Here is a 19,358-nt window from a genome sequence, read left to right as displayed (position 1 = left end):
TAAAGTAAATAATTTACAAATTGGAAAAAAAACAAGTAATTTTCATTACTGTTGGAAGTGGCCAGTTGGATTGCATTTTTTTCTTTAAGGGGAATTGATAGGCATCTATGTGTTGGAGTGTATTAATTTACTGGTCAAATCTACAATGAGGAAAAACATTGTTAAATGTAATTCTCTGTGGAATTGAGGTTAGTACTTGGCTAGCATTTAAATCCTCATCAAAACTCAATGCTTTCCAATATCATAGGTAAGAACATGCAATTATTTTGCTATCATGCATTCTTAAACAGCAATAAGGGAAATAATGCTTTAATACATATGGGACACACTTGTCTGGAAATGAATTTGATAGTTAGCAGAAACCAAAAGACTTAGAACTCTTAATTTGAAACCTGATTTTTCTTTTAATAATTAGAATCAGAAAAAAATAATCAAAAATCATATACTTGTGTTTAATTTTTGTCCTTTGGTGAAAATAAAGAATATCAATATATAAAATGAAACTAATGCCTTTTACAGCATCTATCCATGTCTTCTGTTTGTTCATTTCCCTCCTCTATTGTTCTTTCTAGGTTCTAAATCATGTGTCCTATCTCCTTCTTGACAATCTCTTCCAATTCACCATTATATAAGGGCCACTTCTATGCTAGGGACTGGAATTGGTAGTGGAAATTAGAAGGTAACAGAAAAACTGTTCCTGCCTTGAAGAAACTGCTGTACAGCTGAGAGTAATCTACCCATGCATAATGCTGAGAAGAAACAATATCCTTAAGTGACGAAAGGCAGATTGTTGACCTTACACCAGCACATATTAACCAGCAAACTTGATGAGATGGGAGAGTCCAGATGGCTATAGTATTATGTTTTCTTGAGATTCTGTAAGTACAAGGATTTGAGATAAGTGGGAAAACTGCTTAAAAGAGAGTATATCAATTTCTTTTAGTTCATTTTATTATCTGAGTCATGCAGTTTCTCTGGCCCTACCATAATTTATAACTACTGATTTTGTTATTTGGTTGTACGGTGTATAGAATGCTGGTGCAGAAGTCAGAAAGACTCATTTTCCTGAGTTCAATCCTGGCTTTAGACACTAGCTATGTGACACTATGCAATTCATTTGACCCAATTTGCATCAGTTTACTCATCTGTAAAGTGAGCCACAGAAGGAAATGGTAAAACATTTCAGTGACTGTGCCAAAAAATGTGATGGCATGAAGAGTCAGATATGACTAAAAATGACTGAACCCATCTTACTTAAATACATCTTTGTGACGCTAGACCGGATCTATGTCTTCCATTTTTCACTTAGCTAAGCCAGGCTTCTATATTAAGCTATAAAAATTAACCACAAAATTAGAATTCTTGTAAAATGGAGTGAACCGCATCTAGAGTTACATGTTGTTTTTCTGACACTGTTGTGTTCCATGTTTCAAAACCCTACAATATCACCTATGAAATATTGGCATTTAAAAACATTTGCTTCTTGTTTTTGTTCATACATGCTCAACTTTTTGTGACTGTATTTTGTGTTTTCTTTGCAAACATGCTGGAGTAGTTTGTTATTTTCTTTTCCAACTCTTTCACAGATGAGGGAACTGAGTTAAACAGAGTTAAGTGACTTGCCCAGGGTGTCACAGCTAGGAAGTGTCTGAGGCCAGATTTGAACTCCAGACCCAGCCTGGAGCATAAGTATAATTATCTCCTTTTGAAAGCTTAAGAAATTGAAGCAGACAAAAATTACATGACAATGATACATGACTAAGGTCACAGAACTCAAGTATCTGAAACAACTTTTGAACTTAGTGGTTTCTGAGTCCAGGAACAGAGACAAATTCACTGAGCCACTTAGTTACTTGATAAAAATTTCATTTGATTCTCACAAAAATCCTGGCATATTGATGTTCTTATTAGCCCAATTTTACCAGAAAGAAACTTTTGAAGGAAGATGTTGCGTAACTTGTCGAAAGTCAAAGAGCTAGTGTATAAGGGTAAATTAGAAATCAGTTCTTCCTAACTGTAGGACTAGTTCTTTATCTATAACACTACTTATTTCCCTCTAAAAGATATTGTAATTATCTAAAGGCAATTCAGTCTGCTGAACTACTCTAGTTTATTTTTGTTGGACAACAATAAAACCATTTGTAACCATCTGTCCTAGAGATGTATCTAAAAAGGCAAACTCTCTATCCCTACGCATGATGCAACCCTGACATATCACTCACAAACAGAAGCCTAGAACATAAAAAATGTTCCATGAAATTAGGTAAATGAGTGAAGTTTTTTTTTCCTAATTGCTGTACGGGTAATTTCCATGATGCATTGATGCCAAATTAGTTAAACATCTCTCTTCCTTCAGGACATGGCCTCCTGGGGACACAGAAAGCCATAAAGTCTGACTCTAGTGACTGGCAGTACAGATCAGATGAGCAAGCTAAAGAAGATTCTACCATTCAGACAAGCAGGTAACATTATTCTTTGTTTGTGATCCTCCAGTGTAGAATGTATCAAAAACATGGAGTCCAAAATCTCAGTCAAAAAGTTATCTCTATGCAATTAATGAGGGGAGCAGGAGAATTCTGTGCCCTTGGGCAGAATTCCATCAAATTGAACATCATAAAACCATTCTAGGAAAGCCATGAAATAACAGTTCCTAACTGTTATAGTTGTGATAGAAACTTTTCTGCAGAGAAATCAAATAAGTTTTGTCAAGCAATATGGTCACTAATAACATTTGAGATGAGAGTGATCTTTGAGTCAATGCTATGTAATTGGAAATCATCTGAATGACAAGAAACATTTTTTAAATGTCTTTTCATATCTCTTAGAATAATATACATTAAAAACATCAAAACTGTTAGCCTAGTTCATCTTCATAATCCAGGTAGGAAAATATCTTCTCTCTGAAAGGCAAAGGGAAGGGAGATTATATAGGGTGAGTAGATATATGGAGTCTACCTGGATATCATACAATTAATGACGGCATGAGGCAGAGACTGTGATTGGTCCTGGAACTTTACCTTCAATGGTTTAGGGCACTCCTAAAAAGAAAGTTCCATCTCTTAGCATTAGCCATTACTTTGCAACTGATCATCATAGACAATGACCCAAAAACCAGAAGATTTCATGACTAGCAGAGGATTTTTGAAATCATGTTGGATGTGTTATTTATCCCCTCTTAATGTAGGTTCAAATCAAACTCAATACCTACTTCATCAGTATTCCTCCATAAGGTGATCTTATAAGTGATATTCTACATTAGTATTCCATTATAATCTTTTGACCCACTGATTAGTTAAAGTATATTAAAACCCATATATAATATAGTCCTGCCCCATCACTTGGAGAAAAGTAGTTTCGTATTTTATTAATTTGCAAAATAAAATGTAATTCACTCTGCTCTTTCTGACAAGATATTGGTATGACATGAAATGGTATGACATGATGTGACACTATATCAAATGATATAATCTGATATTTTTTCAATGTGAGTGAATTCACCACATGGCATCAAAATGGAAAAAATTACATTGTAATTGAGTGGGAAAATTCCTGCTCATCTCTATCTAACACCTTTCTAGACATTAACTGCATAGTTAGCTATGCAAACAGTACTCAAAGAAGTTTTCTTTCTTTTCTTCTTAGAATATTTTCCTTGGATGGAAGAAATGACCAGCCTGAATGAAACCACAGGGAGCCAGGTGACTGAATATATTCTCATGGGCATCACAAATCATCCTGAGCTGCAGGATCCCCTCTTTGTTGTGTTTTTCCTCAACTACATGGCCATAGTCGTGGGGAACCTGGGACTGATCATCCTGACCAGTCTTGATTCCCATCTCAAAACTCCCATGTACTTTTTCCTCAGGCATCTGGCATTTGTTGATCTTGGCTATTCCACAGCTATTGGGCCAAAAATGTTAATTGGTTTCATAGAAGAGAAAAACATTATTTCTTATCGTGGTTGTGCAATACAGCTAGTGTTCTATGTTCTATTCGTTGCCAGTGAACTTTTTATTCTGTCAGCCATGGCCTATGACTGCTATGTTGCTATCTGTAAGCCTCTCTATTATATGGTCTTCGTGTCAGACATGGTATGTTGGCTCTTGGTGGCTATCTCATACCTCTATAGCATCATGGTATCCCTACTAGTCACAATAAAGCTTTTTAAATTATCTTTTTGCAAATCAAATGTAATAAGACACTTCTACTGTGATGGTGCTCCCCTATTGTCCATTACATGCTCAGACACAAGTGACATTGAACTAATCATTGTGACCTTATCTGCATTTAATTTTGTTTCTTCCCTTCTGATTATCTTTGTCTCCTACATGCTCATTCTTGTGGCCATCCACAGGATGAACTCTTCTGAGGGCAGGCACAAAGCCTTCTCCACCTTTGGCTCTCACCTCACTGGGGTGGTTATATTCTATGGGACACTTCTCTTCATCTATCTGCAGCCCCCAAATAGTCATTCTTTTGATGCAGACAAAATAGCCTCTGTGTTTTACACTCTGATCATCCCCATGCTCAACCCTTTGACCTACAGTCTGAGGAACGAAGAGGTGAAAGGTGCCTTGAGGAGGTTCTTTAAAACAATCACTTAAGTCTTCACCTTAAGGCCCAATATAGTGTGTAGTTTCTTTGCTTTATTCAAAGCAAGTAAATATGTGCTAGATTTCTTTCAACTTCTCCCTGATTCTTCTTTATCTTTAAATAAAATACATTCATCTTAATGTGCAGAGAACCATTTTTGATTAGTTATTAGTGTTCTTAGTGGTCAACCTCCGATAAATCCTAATTAAATAGACCATTTAATTAAAGACACCTAATAGAGAATTAATACAAAATATCTCCACAAAGCAATCTATCTCACTATACAAATATAACTGGTCACAATAGTAAATAGCTTAAATGTATTTTACATTTCTTTACCTGGGAAAATTAATTAATAAGCATATAAAAAATATTTGCGCCAGATAGTATTCTAGGCATCGTGTCTACACTGATAAATAAAAAAAAATAATTCTTGCCTTATATTTTATTGTTATTATAATATTTTTAAAATACATGTTATTAACCTTATATTTTATGAAGGAAAACAATATGTACATGACAGCCATATTATCCAACAGAGCAGCCAGTCTCCTTTTGAATAACTCTTATTCTAAAGGAGTTTATCCTTATCACGACCTAAATTTCCTCATGACTTCCAGTCATTGTCCTTGGTCTTCTCGTGAAGTAAAACAATTTGACTCTTTGTAATAATTCTTCAAATTCTTGAAGAAAATTTCCATCTCTTCCTCCATCTTCAATCTCAGATTTTTTTCTTCATTGCTGTGCTAGGATGGAAAGAACATTGGGTTATACAGGGAGTTCCAAAAATCTTAGGCTAGATTTAATTTTCTAAAGCTTAAAGTAAATTCAACTTTGCACCTTCTGTTGAAGAATTTGTATTTAAATAAAAGGTCTATTACTTGCAACCTATGATATTCTGGGCAATAAATTTATCTTCTCTTACTCCCATTGATCTATAAAATTTGGGAATTTCATGACAGAAGTTTTATGTGCTCTTTCACGTAAATTGTATGATGCCATGAACCTATTCTTTGTTAACAGTAGAGACTTCAATGAGTACTCATGTCATGTTCTTATTTAAAATTTATTTTAAAACTAAATATAAAGTAAGAAAAGAGAAAAAAAGAACAGTTTCATGAATACAGTAGAGAGTAAGAGAGGATTCAAAACAAAACCATTGATTTCCACTTCAAGAAAACCTATACAATAAATACTACACATTATTTTCAAAGCTATGCAGCTTTTCTTTGCTTCCTTGTAGGTTTTCATTTGTTTTCTGCTGGGCACTTTTTGTTTCCTTTTTCCCTACCTCTCACCCCACAACCTGCCTTACAGAAGGCTACAATTAAACATGGATATATACATAGACATACATATGTGTGTATACATATATACATATATATGCACATATGAACTCATACACATATATGCAACACTGTATTATGCTTATTTCCACTTGTCTTCTCTTTCTCTTAATGTGGATACTATCTTCCCTTGTAAGTCCAAATCTTTCCATGTGTTTTTCTTTTTTTTTAATTTAATAAAAGTTTATTGATTAGATTTAATTTGACTTCAGGGTGACTCTATATTTCCTACAGGATCTTGTGAAGAAGAACTTTGAGGATTCCAAAGCAGAATCAAGAGCAGAGTTGGAGATTTAGAAGATACCCAGAAATTCATGTCCAAATTTTTCTGAGTTTTGTTGTTTTGATATTAAGTATATCACTGTCAGCAAGTTGTCCAAGAACAATTTTTGACCACCCCCTCCCTCAGTCCCACCTCCCTTCTATTAGCCCCCTCCTTTTTTTCCCCTTTACTCTTACTACTTCTTCCCTCTTATCTATCCCCCCTCCCTTTTCTTTCCCCTTTTCCCTCCTACTGCCTAATAGGGCAAGTTAGATTTCTATAGCTAACTGATTATGTAATTCCCTTCTTGAGCCAAAAATGATGAGACTAGGGTTCGAACAATGTTCATTTCCCTCCATTCTTTTCTTCTACTGTAATATTTTTTGTGCCTTTTCTTATAACATAACTTACCGTTGTCTGCCTCCTCCTTTCCTTTTCTCCCAGTACATTCCCTTAGTTAGGTCAGATTAATCCACTTACCTAGATCCATTTAACCCACTTGATTAGAATTTTTTTTATCATTACATTAAAGTCAACTTATACCCACCCCCTCTAAATATACTCCTTTAAAGTGGTGTAATAACAATGCAGTTCTCAAGGGTTACTAGTGTCATCTTCCCTTGTAGGGATGTAAACAGTTTGCCCTTATTAATAATATTTTTTCTGTCCCATTTACCTTTTAATGTCTCTCTTGAGTCTTGCATTTGAAGATCAAATTTTCTGTTGAACTCTGGTTTTTTATCAGAAAGAATTGGAAGTCCCTTATTTCATTGAATATCCATCTCCTCCCCTGAAAGATCATGCTCATTTTTGTGGAGTAGTTGATCCTCGGTTTTAATCTAAGCTTCTTTGCCTTATGGAATATCGTATTCCTTGCCCTGTGATATTGTAATGTAGAAGCTACAAGGTCTTGCATAATCTTGGCTGTGGTTCCATGATATTTAAATTGTTTCTTCCTGGCTGCTTGCAGTATTTTCTCTTTGACCTGGTAATTTTAGAATTTGGTTACTATATTCCTTGGTGTTTTCAATTTAGGATCTCTTTAAGGAGGTGATTGGTGGATTCTTTCTATGGTTATTTTCCCCTCTGGGTAGTTTTCCTTCAAGATTTCCTGAAAGATGCTGTCCAGGTTTTTTTTTTTTTTTTTCACTGTCATTTTCAGTTAGACCAATAATTTTTAAATTGTCTCTCCTAGATTGAGTTTCCAGGTCAGTTGTTTTGCCAATGAGGTATTTTACGTTTTCATCTTTTTTTTTTCATTCTTTTGTTTCTATTTGACTGATTCTCACTCTCTCACATTGTCATTAGCTTCCACTTGCTCAATTCTAATTTTTAACAAATTGTTTTCTTCTATTAGATTTTGTACCTCCTTCTCCATTTGGCCAATTATGCTTTTTAAGGAGTTGTTTTCTCCAGTATACTTTTTTTTTCCTATTTGGACAATTATATTTTTTTAAGGACTTGTTTTCTATATTTAATTTTTGTCCTTCCTTTTCCAAGCTACTGACTCTCTCTTGCATACCTCTCATTTCTTTTCCCAGTTTTTCTTGTAACTCTCTTATTTGACTTTTAAAATTCTTCTTGAACTCTTCCAAGAATACTTTTTGGACTTCATACCAGTTCATATTCCCTTTTGAGCTTCCAGATATGAGTTTGTTGACAATGTTGTCCTCTTCAGAATTTTTGCCTTGATCTTCACTATTCCCATAATAAGAATTTATAGTAAGTTTCTTTTTGCTCATGGTGTTTACTCATTTCCTGACCTTTAAAAAGACAGAGTTCTCCTGCTGGGGAGCAGGGGGTATTGACCCAACCTTGTGTTGGAAGCCCAGGGCCAGCTCACTGACTTTGTGTGTTGGGGCCTGTGATGCTGGCAGCTGGAGGTTGTAGGATTCTGACAGCTTACCTGTTGAGATGCAATCAGCAATACTGGACCTCCAGGGGTAGGATTGGATGTGGCCCCTGGAGGTTGCCTACTCTCCTAGCCTTTCCCTCCTTTCATTTTCATTGGCTCCTTTCAGATGAATGTTTTGCTGTTGTGGGATGCTTCTCTGCCAGGCAGCAACCCTTGGCATTGAGGCACTGAGCTGATTTTCATTTGTTCCTCTGCCCTTACTTAGGCACTCGGGGGTCCTGGTGTTGGTGTTTGCCTGCTCCACTACCTGGTGTTCAGTATCTCCCCCTGTTATGCTGAGGTGGGGCTTTCTGCTAGCTTGCTGGGAAGCATCCTGATTTGCACAATTTCCTCTCCCCCAGGGCAAGAGGGGCCTTTCCCATTAATCCCTCAAGCTCCCTGGGCTACTACACTGCTTGCTCTGTCTTTCTTCTGTTTCAGCTCTTCCAGGGTTTTTCCTGGGGCTATATTTTCTGGGCTTTCAGAGGTTAATAAGGGAATGGGAGAGTTACTTACTTCTTATGCTGCCATCTTCCATGTGTTTTTGAAACCAACTAGCTCATCATTTCATACACCACAAGAGTATTCCAAACCACTTACATCATATCTGAGAGATTGTCTATGAAATTTTTTTTCTTTTCTCCACTTTTCTGCATCCCTCTTCTTCTTAGCTATGTTGTCTTTATTTATGCAAGAAAATTGTAATTAAAAATAATAAAAATTACCCATTTTACACTTCAACAATATTCTTACCTTATAGTTTAAGGTCTAATACTGCTGAATGTACTTCCTTTATATTCTTTTTTTCTGGCTTCTTTGAACTTACTTTCTGTGTTGCAAATAAACTTTTTTATTTTTTTTCTAACTCATTAAGTTAGTTTTAATAATTTATTCAGGATGGTATTGAAAAAATAAATTAGGTAAAATTACAATTTATTAAATTGTTTTTACCTACTCATGAACAATATGTATTACTTTAGCTATTTAGAACTGACATTATTTGAATAAAATGTTTTTTTTTTATGTCCATATCATTCCTGTGTAGTATTTTTTTTTTGGCAGGATACTCTCAGGTATTTTTTACTGCCTAGTTATTACAATTGGTTTAAAACAATATTGAATAATATTATTGACAAATTGTGTAGTTTCTTTATATTCCTCTTTTGATTAAGCCTATTTTAGCTTTTACTTTGTCTGAGATCATGGTTACTAACCTTGCTTTTTGTTACATAATAAATTGTTCTCCTCCCCTTTATTTTATCTTTCTGTACATCACTTGTTTTTATAGAATTTCCTGAAAGCAACATACTGTTGAATCGTTTTTTTTTTTAACCTGGTATCCATGGGCAAATTCATCTCATTCACATTTTAAGTTACAATTACTTGTACATTTTCCATCTTCTTATTTTCCCTCACTATCCTTCTAACCCTACCCTACCCCTCCTCACTCTTCTATTTTATTTCTCCCTGCTATCTTGCCCTCTTATAACTTAACCTACCCACCCCTTCAACAGTTCCCCACCCCATTTTACTCCCTCCTGCTCTATCTCCTTGCCCTCATTTCTTTCTGAATTTGGAAGACTTTTGTATACACACACACACACACACACACACAAACACACGCGCACATATACACAGATACATATATATATACACATATACATACATATATACAAAAATATATATTATATAAAATATGTGTGTGTGGTTAATTTTTTAACCCTTCCAGATTGAGAGTAAGCTTCCAGAATGACCCACCAACCCTCAACTAGATTTTATACCTATTTTGTATGAGGTAATTACTTCTTTTTATCTCTTCCTATATAGTTTTTTTTTCAATAATCACACCATCATAGTCAGCTCAGCTCAAGACTTTCTTTCAAACAACCCAAATAATGATGAGAGTCATAAGAGTACTGATAAAACTTTCATATATAAGAAATGAACAATTTGACCTTAATGACTCTCTGAATTTACCATTCTGATACTGAGCAGTATGTGATCCTCACTGAGCCATGTCAGTAAAATTTTGGACTTTAACCTGAAGCTACTACTTGGTTTGGCTACATGGTATTAATAGATAAACTCTACCATGTCCAAGGCATACACAATTAAAATTTCATTCTAGTTTATTTCCAATACCTAAACCAATTACACCTTGCTATATTCTCAAGAAATTGTCAGTATATAGTAGTTTTTGAAATCTTATGTAAAAATATGTTTTTTCCATCACTATTTATAATTAGTAGTTGTGAGCAATTACTGAGGTGTAAATCATAATCTGTAATTCCAGGTTCAAGTGAGTACATCATTATAAACCTAGGTGAATATCAGGTGCACATTTTTGAACCAAATATAGAGCCCAGTGCAGTGTATGTAATAAAAATGAAGAATACTATTAAAGAAAAGAAGTATGCCAGCCATTCTCTTTTTTTCATAGGTATACATGTTCATAATGTATATGTATGCATATATAAGTATACATATGTATAAGTGTATACATGAATATATGCATATATGTATATATCTATGTGCATACTTATATGTACATATATACATTTGAAAGTCTACATTAAGTCAATAATTGATTAAGATGTATAATAAGCACCTACTTTGTGCCAAGTACTCAGCAAATGTTGGGTATAAAAATAAAACAGCAAAAAAAAAATTTCCATCCACAAGGAGACACCAACCTAATGTAGGAGATAATATGGAAAAATACATACAAAGCAAGCTACATATAAGATAAATAAGAAATAATTATCAGAAAGAAAATACTTCAGGAAAGGGAGAATAGGTGAGAGAATGACCAGAGCTGAGACATGGAGTGTTTTGTTTTTGAATCAGCAAGTTGGTCAGTGTCATTGGTTAAAGAGTAAGAAGAAACATAGTTTAAAAAGGCTGGAAAAAACCAGGGTTAAAATATGAAGGGCTTCAGAGTTTCTAGATTCAAAGTGTACTGAGAAAAAGGAAGACTAGTCCCTGGAAATGATATTGAGATGGCTAAATCAATTTAGATGAATTAATGAAACATAATCATGAAATGTACTCTATACAAAATGCTGAGCTAAGCATTTGGGACACCAACAGAAATGGAAGACATCTCACTCTCTCAAGGAGCTCATATGTTAATAGTTGGAGACAATACATAAATAGTGCAATTATTTCCTTTTGAAAGCTTAAGAAATTGAGGCAGACAAAGATTAAGATACATGACAAGGGTCACACTGACTTTAAGCATCTGAAACAACTTTTGAACTTAGATGTTTCTGACTCTAGACACAGAAACAAATTCACTGGGTGATTTAGCTATTTGATAAAAATTTCATTTGATCCTCAATACATTCCTGGCATGTTGATATTCTTATTAGCCCTATATTATCAGAAAGAAAAACTGACAGAAAGATGTCATGTTACTTGCCGAAAGTCAAAGACGTAGTGTATGAAATGAAATTAGAAATAAGTTCTCTCTAACTGCAGGTATAGTTCTCTATCCACTGAACCTCCTAGTTCCTTCTAAAAGACCTTGTAATTCTCTAAAGACAATCCAGCTTGCTCATCTACCCCAAGTTATTTTTGGTGGCCAACACTAAGTCCATTTGTACCCATCTGTACTAGAGATGCATCCAAAAAGGCAAACTCTCATTTTGCCCATTCAACTTTATATTATGTTCTGGATACTAGGTGTTCTTCATCTACTTGGCTTTTAGTGTGTGGCAGGTTAAAATAAACTGTTTTTAGCCACAGTCCTCTTGTAGAAGTCTATGCAGTCTCCCTGGGTGTGATGCAACCATGGTATATCAGCCACAAATAGAAGCCTGGAACATAACATATGTTTCATGAAATTAGGCAAACCAGTGAACTTTGTCACTTATTGTCTGGGTAATTTCCATGATATGATCATAAAAAAATAATTAAACATTTCCCTTGCTTCAGGGACATGGCCTCAAGGGGACGGAGAAATCTATAAAGTCTGACTCTATCAGCTGGCAGTTCAGATCACATGAACAAGCTACAGACAATTCTACCTTCCAGATAAGCAGGTAACATTATTCTTTGTTTGTGAACTTCCAGGGCAGCCAATGTCAAAAATATGGAGTCCAAAAATCTCAATTCAAAACCAATAACTATGCCCATTTTAGGGGTGAGGAAGAGAATTTTGTGGTCTTGAGTCAAATTTGATCACATTGAAATGGCATAAAATCATTCTAAGAAAGTCATCAAATGACAGTTGTTAACTCTGACCGTTATCAAAAAAATTATTCTGCAATCCAAAATAAAAATCAAATAATATTTGTCAAGGGATATTGATCATTCAAAAATATGGGATCAGAGTGATTTTTGAGATTAATGCTATATAACTGGACATCACTGAACAATAAGATGCATTTTAAAAAAAGTCTTTGCATGTCTCTTCAAATAAAATACATGACAAGGGTCACACCAAAATTGTTAGCCTACTTCACCTTCATAACGCTGGTGGATAAATATTTTCTCTCTGATGAAGCAAAGAGAAGTGGGACTAGAGAGAATCAGGATTTATATGGGGTGTCCCGGAATGTCATATAACTAATGACTAGATGAGGTAGACACTGCAATAGAACCTTGACCTCTACCATTAATAGTCTGGGGCACTCCCAAAAAAAAATTCCCTTTCTCGGCATTGGCCATCACTTTGCAACTAATAGTAGTAGACGATGACTTAACAACCAGGAGATTACATGACCAGAACAGGATTTTTGGAAATGTGTTGGATATATTATTTATCTCATCTCTACTTACCTGCAAAGCAAACTTGATACCTACTTCACCACAATTCCTCTATAAAGTGATCTTATATACTCTCTACTATATTAGTATCTCATTAGGATCTTTAGACCTAATGACTAAAGAAAATTAAAAAACAATTATCTATAATGTCATGTCCATTAATAATTGTTTTTGTTTATTTGGTATTTTATTTTTCCCCAGTTACATGTAAAAAACAATTTTAATATTTGTTTTTAAAACTTTGAGTTCCAAACTGTCTCCTTTCCTTCCTCCCCATCCCCCTCATTGTTAAGGCAAGTAATTTATACAAGTTATAAATGAGTAATCATGCAAAACATTTCAATAATAGTACTGAAAATATAGACCCAAAACATAGGCAAAAAATAACTCAAGAAAAATAAAGTAAGCAAAAACAAAAGTATGCTGTAATGTTCATTCAGACACCATCAGTTCTCTCTCTAGGGATGGATAGTATTTTTCATCATAAGTCCTTCAGAAGTGTCTTGTATCATTGTATTGCTGAGAATAACTAAGTCACTCACTGCTGAACATCACACAATATTGCTGTTATATTGTACACAGTACATTTCACTTTGCATCAACTCATGTAAGTCTTTCCAGGTTTTTCAGTCAGCGTTCTTCTCATCATTTCTTTTTTTTAAAGATATATATTTCTTTATTTATTATTATGTATTTCCCACAGTTTTTCTCTAAAGTGCAAGAAACAATATCTTTTGGGGGGGGCAGGGGGGGAATGTTTCCCTGTATTTTTACTTTTTTCTTTAAACACTGGGCCTTGGCACATTCAGTAGGAAACTCTTTTCTTGGGTTTTGGCCAAGACCAACAAAAGTGCAAAGAGAGAGGGAGGACAGAGAGAGAGGAATGATACTCCTTTAGTAAGGCAGATCATCTCTCCCACCCCAACGCCCCTGATTGTTTTTCTTGTCTGGGAATAACAAGCAGTATGGGATCTGTGGGAATAATCCCTATACTCCAAATCCACCTGCCTCTAGGAGTCACTACCTTGACTTCAGCAGCAGAGTTCGCTGAGGGTTATCTTGACCCCTGACCAGTTGCTGGTGGCTGGAAGAAAATCTACCATTTAAAGCAGAAATCAGCTTTTTCTCTTTTCAAATTACTTTCCACCCATCGAATTTAGGCCCCTACCTGACTCTCTTTGTTTTGTGTTTTCATTTAGACGTGGGTAGGGGAAGTTGTCTTTCATTTAATCTTAGACAGAGGTGGGACTAATTTGAGAGGTGAATAGAAATAGGGTTTTAGCTCTTCTCATCAGGAAGGCCCATGTTGAGGGCAACTGGAAGTGCAGCCAGTTTACTAAAGTTGTAAAGGTAGGCAGCATGGAGTTGAGGACCGTATTACACCAGTGTGTAGGGCTCAGGGTAGAAAGTGACTTTGGCAGGTGCAGTGCCCTCCACAACCCCCCCAATCAATCCCTCAGCTCCAGCCTTCTCCACACCCGAAACCTCCTGCTTGTCTTCAACCAAGGTCAGGTGGGAACTCTTCCCAAGAGGATTGTTTCCACCTCTTACTTCTAGGGGTTCCTCCCCTCCTGAGATAACAGGATCCTGGAGAGAGGCAGCCTCAGGGCCTCCCCCACCAACCCCTCCTCTCCCACCAGCCTCACCTCTGGATGATGACATCTGCATTTCCTGGGGGGCCTCTACCTTTACCCCACTGTCACCTAACCCCATTCCTGACCCAGCCCCACTTCCTCCAAGGCTCTTAGAATAGGCCATAACAGGTGTGGGGGTACCCCCTGGCTGCTCCTCAGAGCGCCTGTGCCCATCACCGCTCAGGGCAGCTGCTGTCTCACCCACCTTTGAACAATGGAAACAGGCAAAGTGGATCAGAGGCTTCTGGCCAGGCAAGGGACCCTACATCCCCCATCCACCGTGGGCTTCCTGGTGTTTGTGCAGCTTCCTCGGGTCTGAGCAAGCTTTGCCACAGTCTCCTCATTGATGTTTCCACTCCCTGCTGGCCCGTCCAGAGGGGCTCTCAGGGGATCTGGACTCCTCCCAGGCTCGTCTTCCAAACTCCCATCTCCAGCCAGGGCTGCGGAACTTCGGGGTACCACCACCAGTGCTGGTCACGCTACTCCCCCCACCAGTGCCAACCAATTTTCCTTTAGGTTTATAGGAATAGTATGGCCTCCAGTGTTGGTCCTCACTCCCTGCCTCAGTCTCCTCTTCCTCCTCTTCTTCCTCCTTCCAAGCCCCACACACATATAGCACATGGCCCCCCCACCACCTTCACCATATGCTCTGGACCCCCTCAAAAACTCGTGCTGGGGGAAGCAGATGAATTTTGGATCCCTTCTGGGCTCCTTGCCCACCTGCTGTTCCCCGGTGCCCTGTCCCTCCCTTACACTGTGCCTCATGAGTCTGCAGCCATTTAGCATGGATAAAACTTTTCCCACATCGAGGGCAAGGAAGAGACAGCCGGGGAAGGGAAGTCTGAGAGGCAGGGACTTCACCTCCACTTCCCTGCCACTCTTTGGAAGGTGCTGTGGTAAAGCTATCAACCTCGGGTGGAGCTGGGGTTGGTGGAGCAGGAGGAACCCAAGCATTCCCACTTTCACTGAGACCCTGAAGATATGAGATACCTAGACGCCGTCCCAAAGCCCTAATTTCGGGGCAGTTAGGTGGCTCAGTGGATAGAGCACCGGCCCTGAAGTCAGGAGGACCTGAGTTCAAATCTGGCCTCAGACCAAATGCTTGGCACTTACTAGCTGTGTGACCCTGGGCAAGTCACTTAACCCCAATTGCCTGAAAAAAAAAGAGTCATCCAAAGCCCTAATTTCTGCCGTAGTTGCCCTGTCCCCACCACCTCTAGGTCAGGCACCATAGATGAAATTGGCATCAGAGAAGGCAGCTGCTGGGACTCCTGGCAACTGTAAAACCCAGGGTGGGTGTGAAGTTGGAGAGGAGGATGGAGGTGGAGAGGAGGAAGAGGAAGAAGAGGAAAAGGAAGAGGAGGAAGAGGAAGAGCCTTATCATGTCTCACAGCACAACAGTATTCCTTCATAATCACATACCACAGTTTGTTTGGCCATTGCCCAATTGATGTGCATCCCCTCAATTTACAATTCTTTGCTATCAGAAAAGAATTGCTATAAATTTTTTGTACATATAGGTTCTTTTTTTAAATTTTTTTTATGTTTTTGTTTAATCTTTTTTGGGATACAGACTAGAATGGTCTTGCTAGGTTAAAGGGTATGGATTGTTTTATAGACTTTAGACAAAGTTTCAAATTGCTTTACAGAATGGTTAAATCACCAATTGACTGCACAACAGTAAATTAATGTCTTATTTTCCCACATCCTCTCCACCGTTTGTTATTTCCCCTTTTTTATACTATTACTCTAACTAATAGCAATGAGGGAGTACCTAAGAATACTTTTGATTTGCATTTCTCCAATCAATAGCGAGTTAAAGGATTTTCAATATGTCTTTAGATAGTTCTGATTACCTTGTCTGAAAACTGTTCATATATTTTGATCATTTATCAAATGGGGAATGGTTTTTTTTTTTATAAATTTGACTCATTTCTCTACATGTTTGAGAAATGAGGCCTTTATCAAAGAAACTGACTTCAAACTGTTTTTTAAATCACTGTTTCTATTAATTGTATTTTCCCCCATCTCATTCCCCTCCCTGTTTAACTTTCTTCCAGTCCCTCCTCAAAAGTGTTTTGCTTCTGTCTATCTCCTCCCCAAATCTGTCCTCCCTTCTATCACCCCTGACCTTGTTTTAGTCCCTTCCCCTCCTTCTTTCCTTTAGTTTAAGATAGATTTCTATACCCAATTGAGCGTGTATGGCATTCCCTCTTGAGATGATTCTGTGATAATAAAGTTCACTCATTGCCCCCCACCTCCACCTTCTTTCCCTTCACTGAAAAATATTTTACCACTTCTATGTGAGATAATTTATCCCATTGCACCTCTCCCTTTTCCTTTCTCCCAGTACATTCCTCCCTAACGCCTTAATATTATTTTTTTGAGATATCAACCCTTCATATTCAACTCACACCTCTCTCCTCAGTCTGTGTATACTCCTTCCATCTGCCCTAATAATGCGAAAGTACTTATGAGTTACAAGTATCATCTTCCCTTGTAGGAATGTAAATAGTTTTACTTTATTAAATCCTTTATAATTTCCCTTTTCTGTTAGCATTTTTATACTTCTCTTGAGTCTTATACATGACAGTCAAATTTTCCTTTCAGCTCTGGTCTTTGGTCAAGAATGCTCAAAAGCCCCCTATTTCACGAAATATCCATTTTTCCCCTGAAGGGTTATACTCAGTTTTTCTTGGTAGGAGATTGTAATCTTAAATACTTTGTCCTCAGGACCTGCTCATCTTTACCTAACACATTTCTAGCCACTAACTTTCTAGTTGCATCTGTAAGCAGTACTCAAAGAAGGCTTTTTTCTTTTATTCTCAGATTATGCTCCTTGGATGGAAGATATGATCAATCTAAATGAAACCTCAGGGAATCAGGTGACTGAATTTATTCTCTTGGGCATTACAAACAGTCCTGAGCTCCAGGGCCCCCTCTTTCTTTTGTTTTTTCTCAATTACATGGCCACAGTTGTGGGGAACCTGGGCCTGATCATCCTAATGAGCATTGATTCCCATCTTCAAACACCCATGTACTTTTTCCTGAAGCATCTGGCATTTGTTGATTTTGGTTATTCCACAGCTATTGGGCCAAAAATGCTAGTTGGATTCATGGAAGAGAAAAATGTCATTTCTAATAATGAATGTGCAACACAGCTATTTTTCTTTCAGGTATTTATTACCAGTGAAGTTTTTATCCTTTCAGCCATGGCCTATGACCGCTATGTGGCTATCTGTAAGCCCCTCCTCTACATGGTCATGATGTCAGATCTGGTATGTTGGCTCTTGGTGGCTATCTCATACCTCTATAGCATCATGGTATCCCTATTGGTCACAATAAAGGTTTTTACATCATCTTTCTGTAAATCAAATGTAATAAGACACTTCTACTGTGAGAGTCTCCCCCTACTGTCCATTACATGTTCAGACACAAGTGAGGTTGAACTGATAATTATGACCCTTTCTGTATTTGTTTTGGTTTCTTCCCTCTTTATTATCCTTGTCTCCTACATGTTCATTCTTGTGTCTATCCTCAGGATGAACTCTTCTGAGGGCAAGCACAAAGCCTTCTCCACCTGTGGCTCTCATCTCACAGGGGTGGTTATATTCTATGGGACACTTCTCTTCATGTACCTGCAGCCCCAGTCTAACCATTCCTTTGACACAGACAAGATGGCCTCTGTGTTTTACACTCTGGTCATCCCTATGCTCAACTCTTTGATCTACAGTTTGAGGAACAAAGAGGTGAAAGGTGCCTTGAGGAGGCTCTTTAAAAAATCGTGGAGCTGTTTGGCCTCTGGGGTGGCCTGCAGGCACCGTGTCCTTTTAGACAGCTGACTGCCTGTGGTCCTGCAGAGCAGGGCAGAGAGGGAAGGTGGTGGGGTGCCTTGGGGACCAGACTAGGCCTCAGAACCTGTTGGTTTATGCTGAGGGGCCGCGGGGCCAGAGCAGAGCGAAGCAGTGGGGGCTGAGCTGCGCTGGGCCTGGGAGGCTGCCTGGCTGCCATAGTGGCTGACCTCATGTAAACCTTCTCTTTAAGGCACAATGTAGTGTATGATTCCATTGCATTATTAGAACAAGTAAATATGTATTAGATTTCTTACAATTTTTCCCTGATTTTTCTCTTGTCTTTTAGAGAAAAAATATCTTATTATGCAGTAAAACTAATCTTCAGTTAATTAGTGTTTTATTTAGGGGTCAACCTCCACAAATCCTTGTTTAGTGGACCACTTAATTAAAGGGAACTATTAGAGGATTAATACAAAAATATATTTATAAACCTATTTCTTTGTATACTGCAATGATAAATGGTCTAACTTCATTTTAAGTTTCCTTCCTAGGAAAATAAATTAACAAGCATTTAGAAAATGCTGGTGCCAGGTACCATTCTAGGCACTGGGCCTACACTTATGAATAAAAAACAAATGGTTCCTGCCATTAATGAAATTATATTTTATTAAGTAAATCACTATGTACATGAGATCCACACTCTCCAACAGAGCAGCCAATCTCCTTTTGATTTTTTTTTATTGTTGAGAAATTTATCCTTATTACAACCTAAATTTCCCATCTATGACTTCCAGTCATACCTCCTCATCTTCTCTGTGATATAGAACAATTTGATTCCTTCTTCTTTATCATAATTGTTCAAATTCTTGAAGAAAACCATTTTGACCTCAGCTTCATTTCCAGATTTTTTTTTTCATTTTTGTGCTAACATGGAAAGAATGCTGGGTTATGCAGGTCTAGAATGTCAAGGAAATCATTGAAAAAAAATGCAAGGGAAGGTGACCCAGCTGTACCAAATCTTGAATTGTATTGCAAAGTAGCAATCATCAAAACTACCTGGTAATG

General features: G+C 37.3%; 2 protein-coding genes and 1 pseudogene across 2 annotated transcripts; 2 read left to right on the top strand and 1 right to left on the bottom strand.

Moving 5' to 3' along the window:
* The first annotated feature begins 3,656 nt into the window (after positions 1 to 3,656).
* On the top strand, positions 3,657 to 4,604 carry LOC114028657 (olfactory receptor 8K3-like). Its single transcript, XM_027842935.1, has one exon. The coding sequence runs from the start codon at positions 3,657 to 3,659 to the stop codon at positions 4,602 to 4,604; it is 948 nt and encodes a 315-aa protein (XP_027698736.1).
* Positions 4,605 to 14,143: 9,539 nt separating this feature from the next.
* LOC114028677 lies at positions 14,144 to 17,285 on the bottom strand (annotated as a pseudogene).
* Positions 17,286 to 17,342: 57 nt separating this feature from the next.
* On the top strand, positions 17,343 to 18,519 carry LOC114028668 (olfactory receptor 8K3-like). The gene is made up of 2 exons (XM_027842944.1): positions 17,343 to 18,316; positions 18,360 to 18,519. Exons 1-2 carry the CDS (start codon positions 17,343 to 17,345, stop codon positions 18,517 to 18,519), a joined length of 1,134 nt encoding a protein of 377 aa, XP_027698745.1.
* The last annotated feature ends 839 nt before the right edge of the window (positions 18,520 to 19,358 follow it).

Source organism: Vombatus ursinus, unplaced genomic scaffold (assembly GCF_900497805.2).
Source record: "Vombatus ursinus unplaced genomic scaffold, bare-nosed wombat genome assembly UNPS02004996.1, whole genome shotgun sequence".
Lineage (NCBI taxonomy): Eukaryota > Metazoa > Chordata > Mammalia > Diprotodontia > Vombatidae > Vombatus > Vombatus ursinus.
This window is presented reverse-complemented; position numbering and strand designations above follow the sequence as displayed.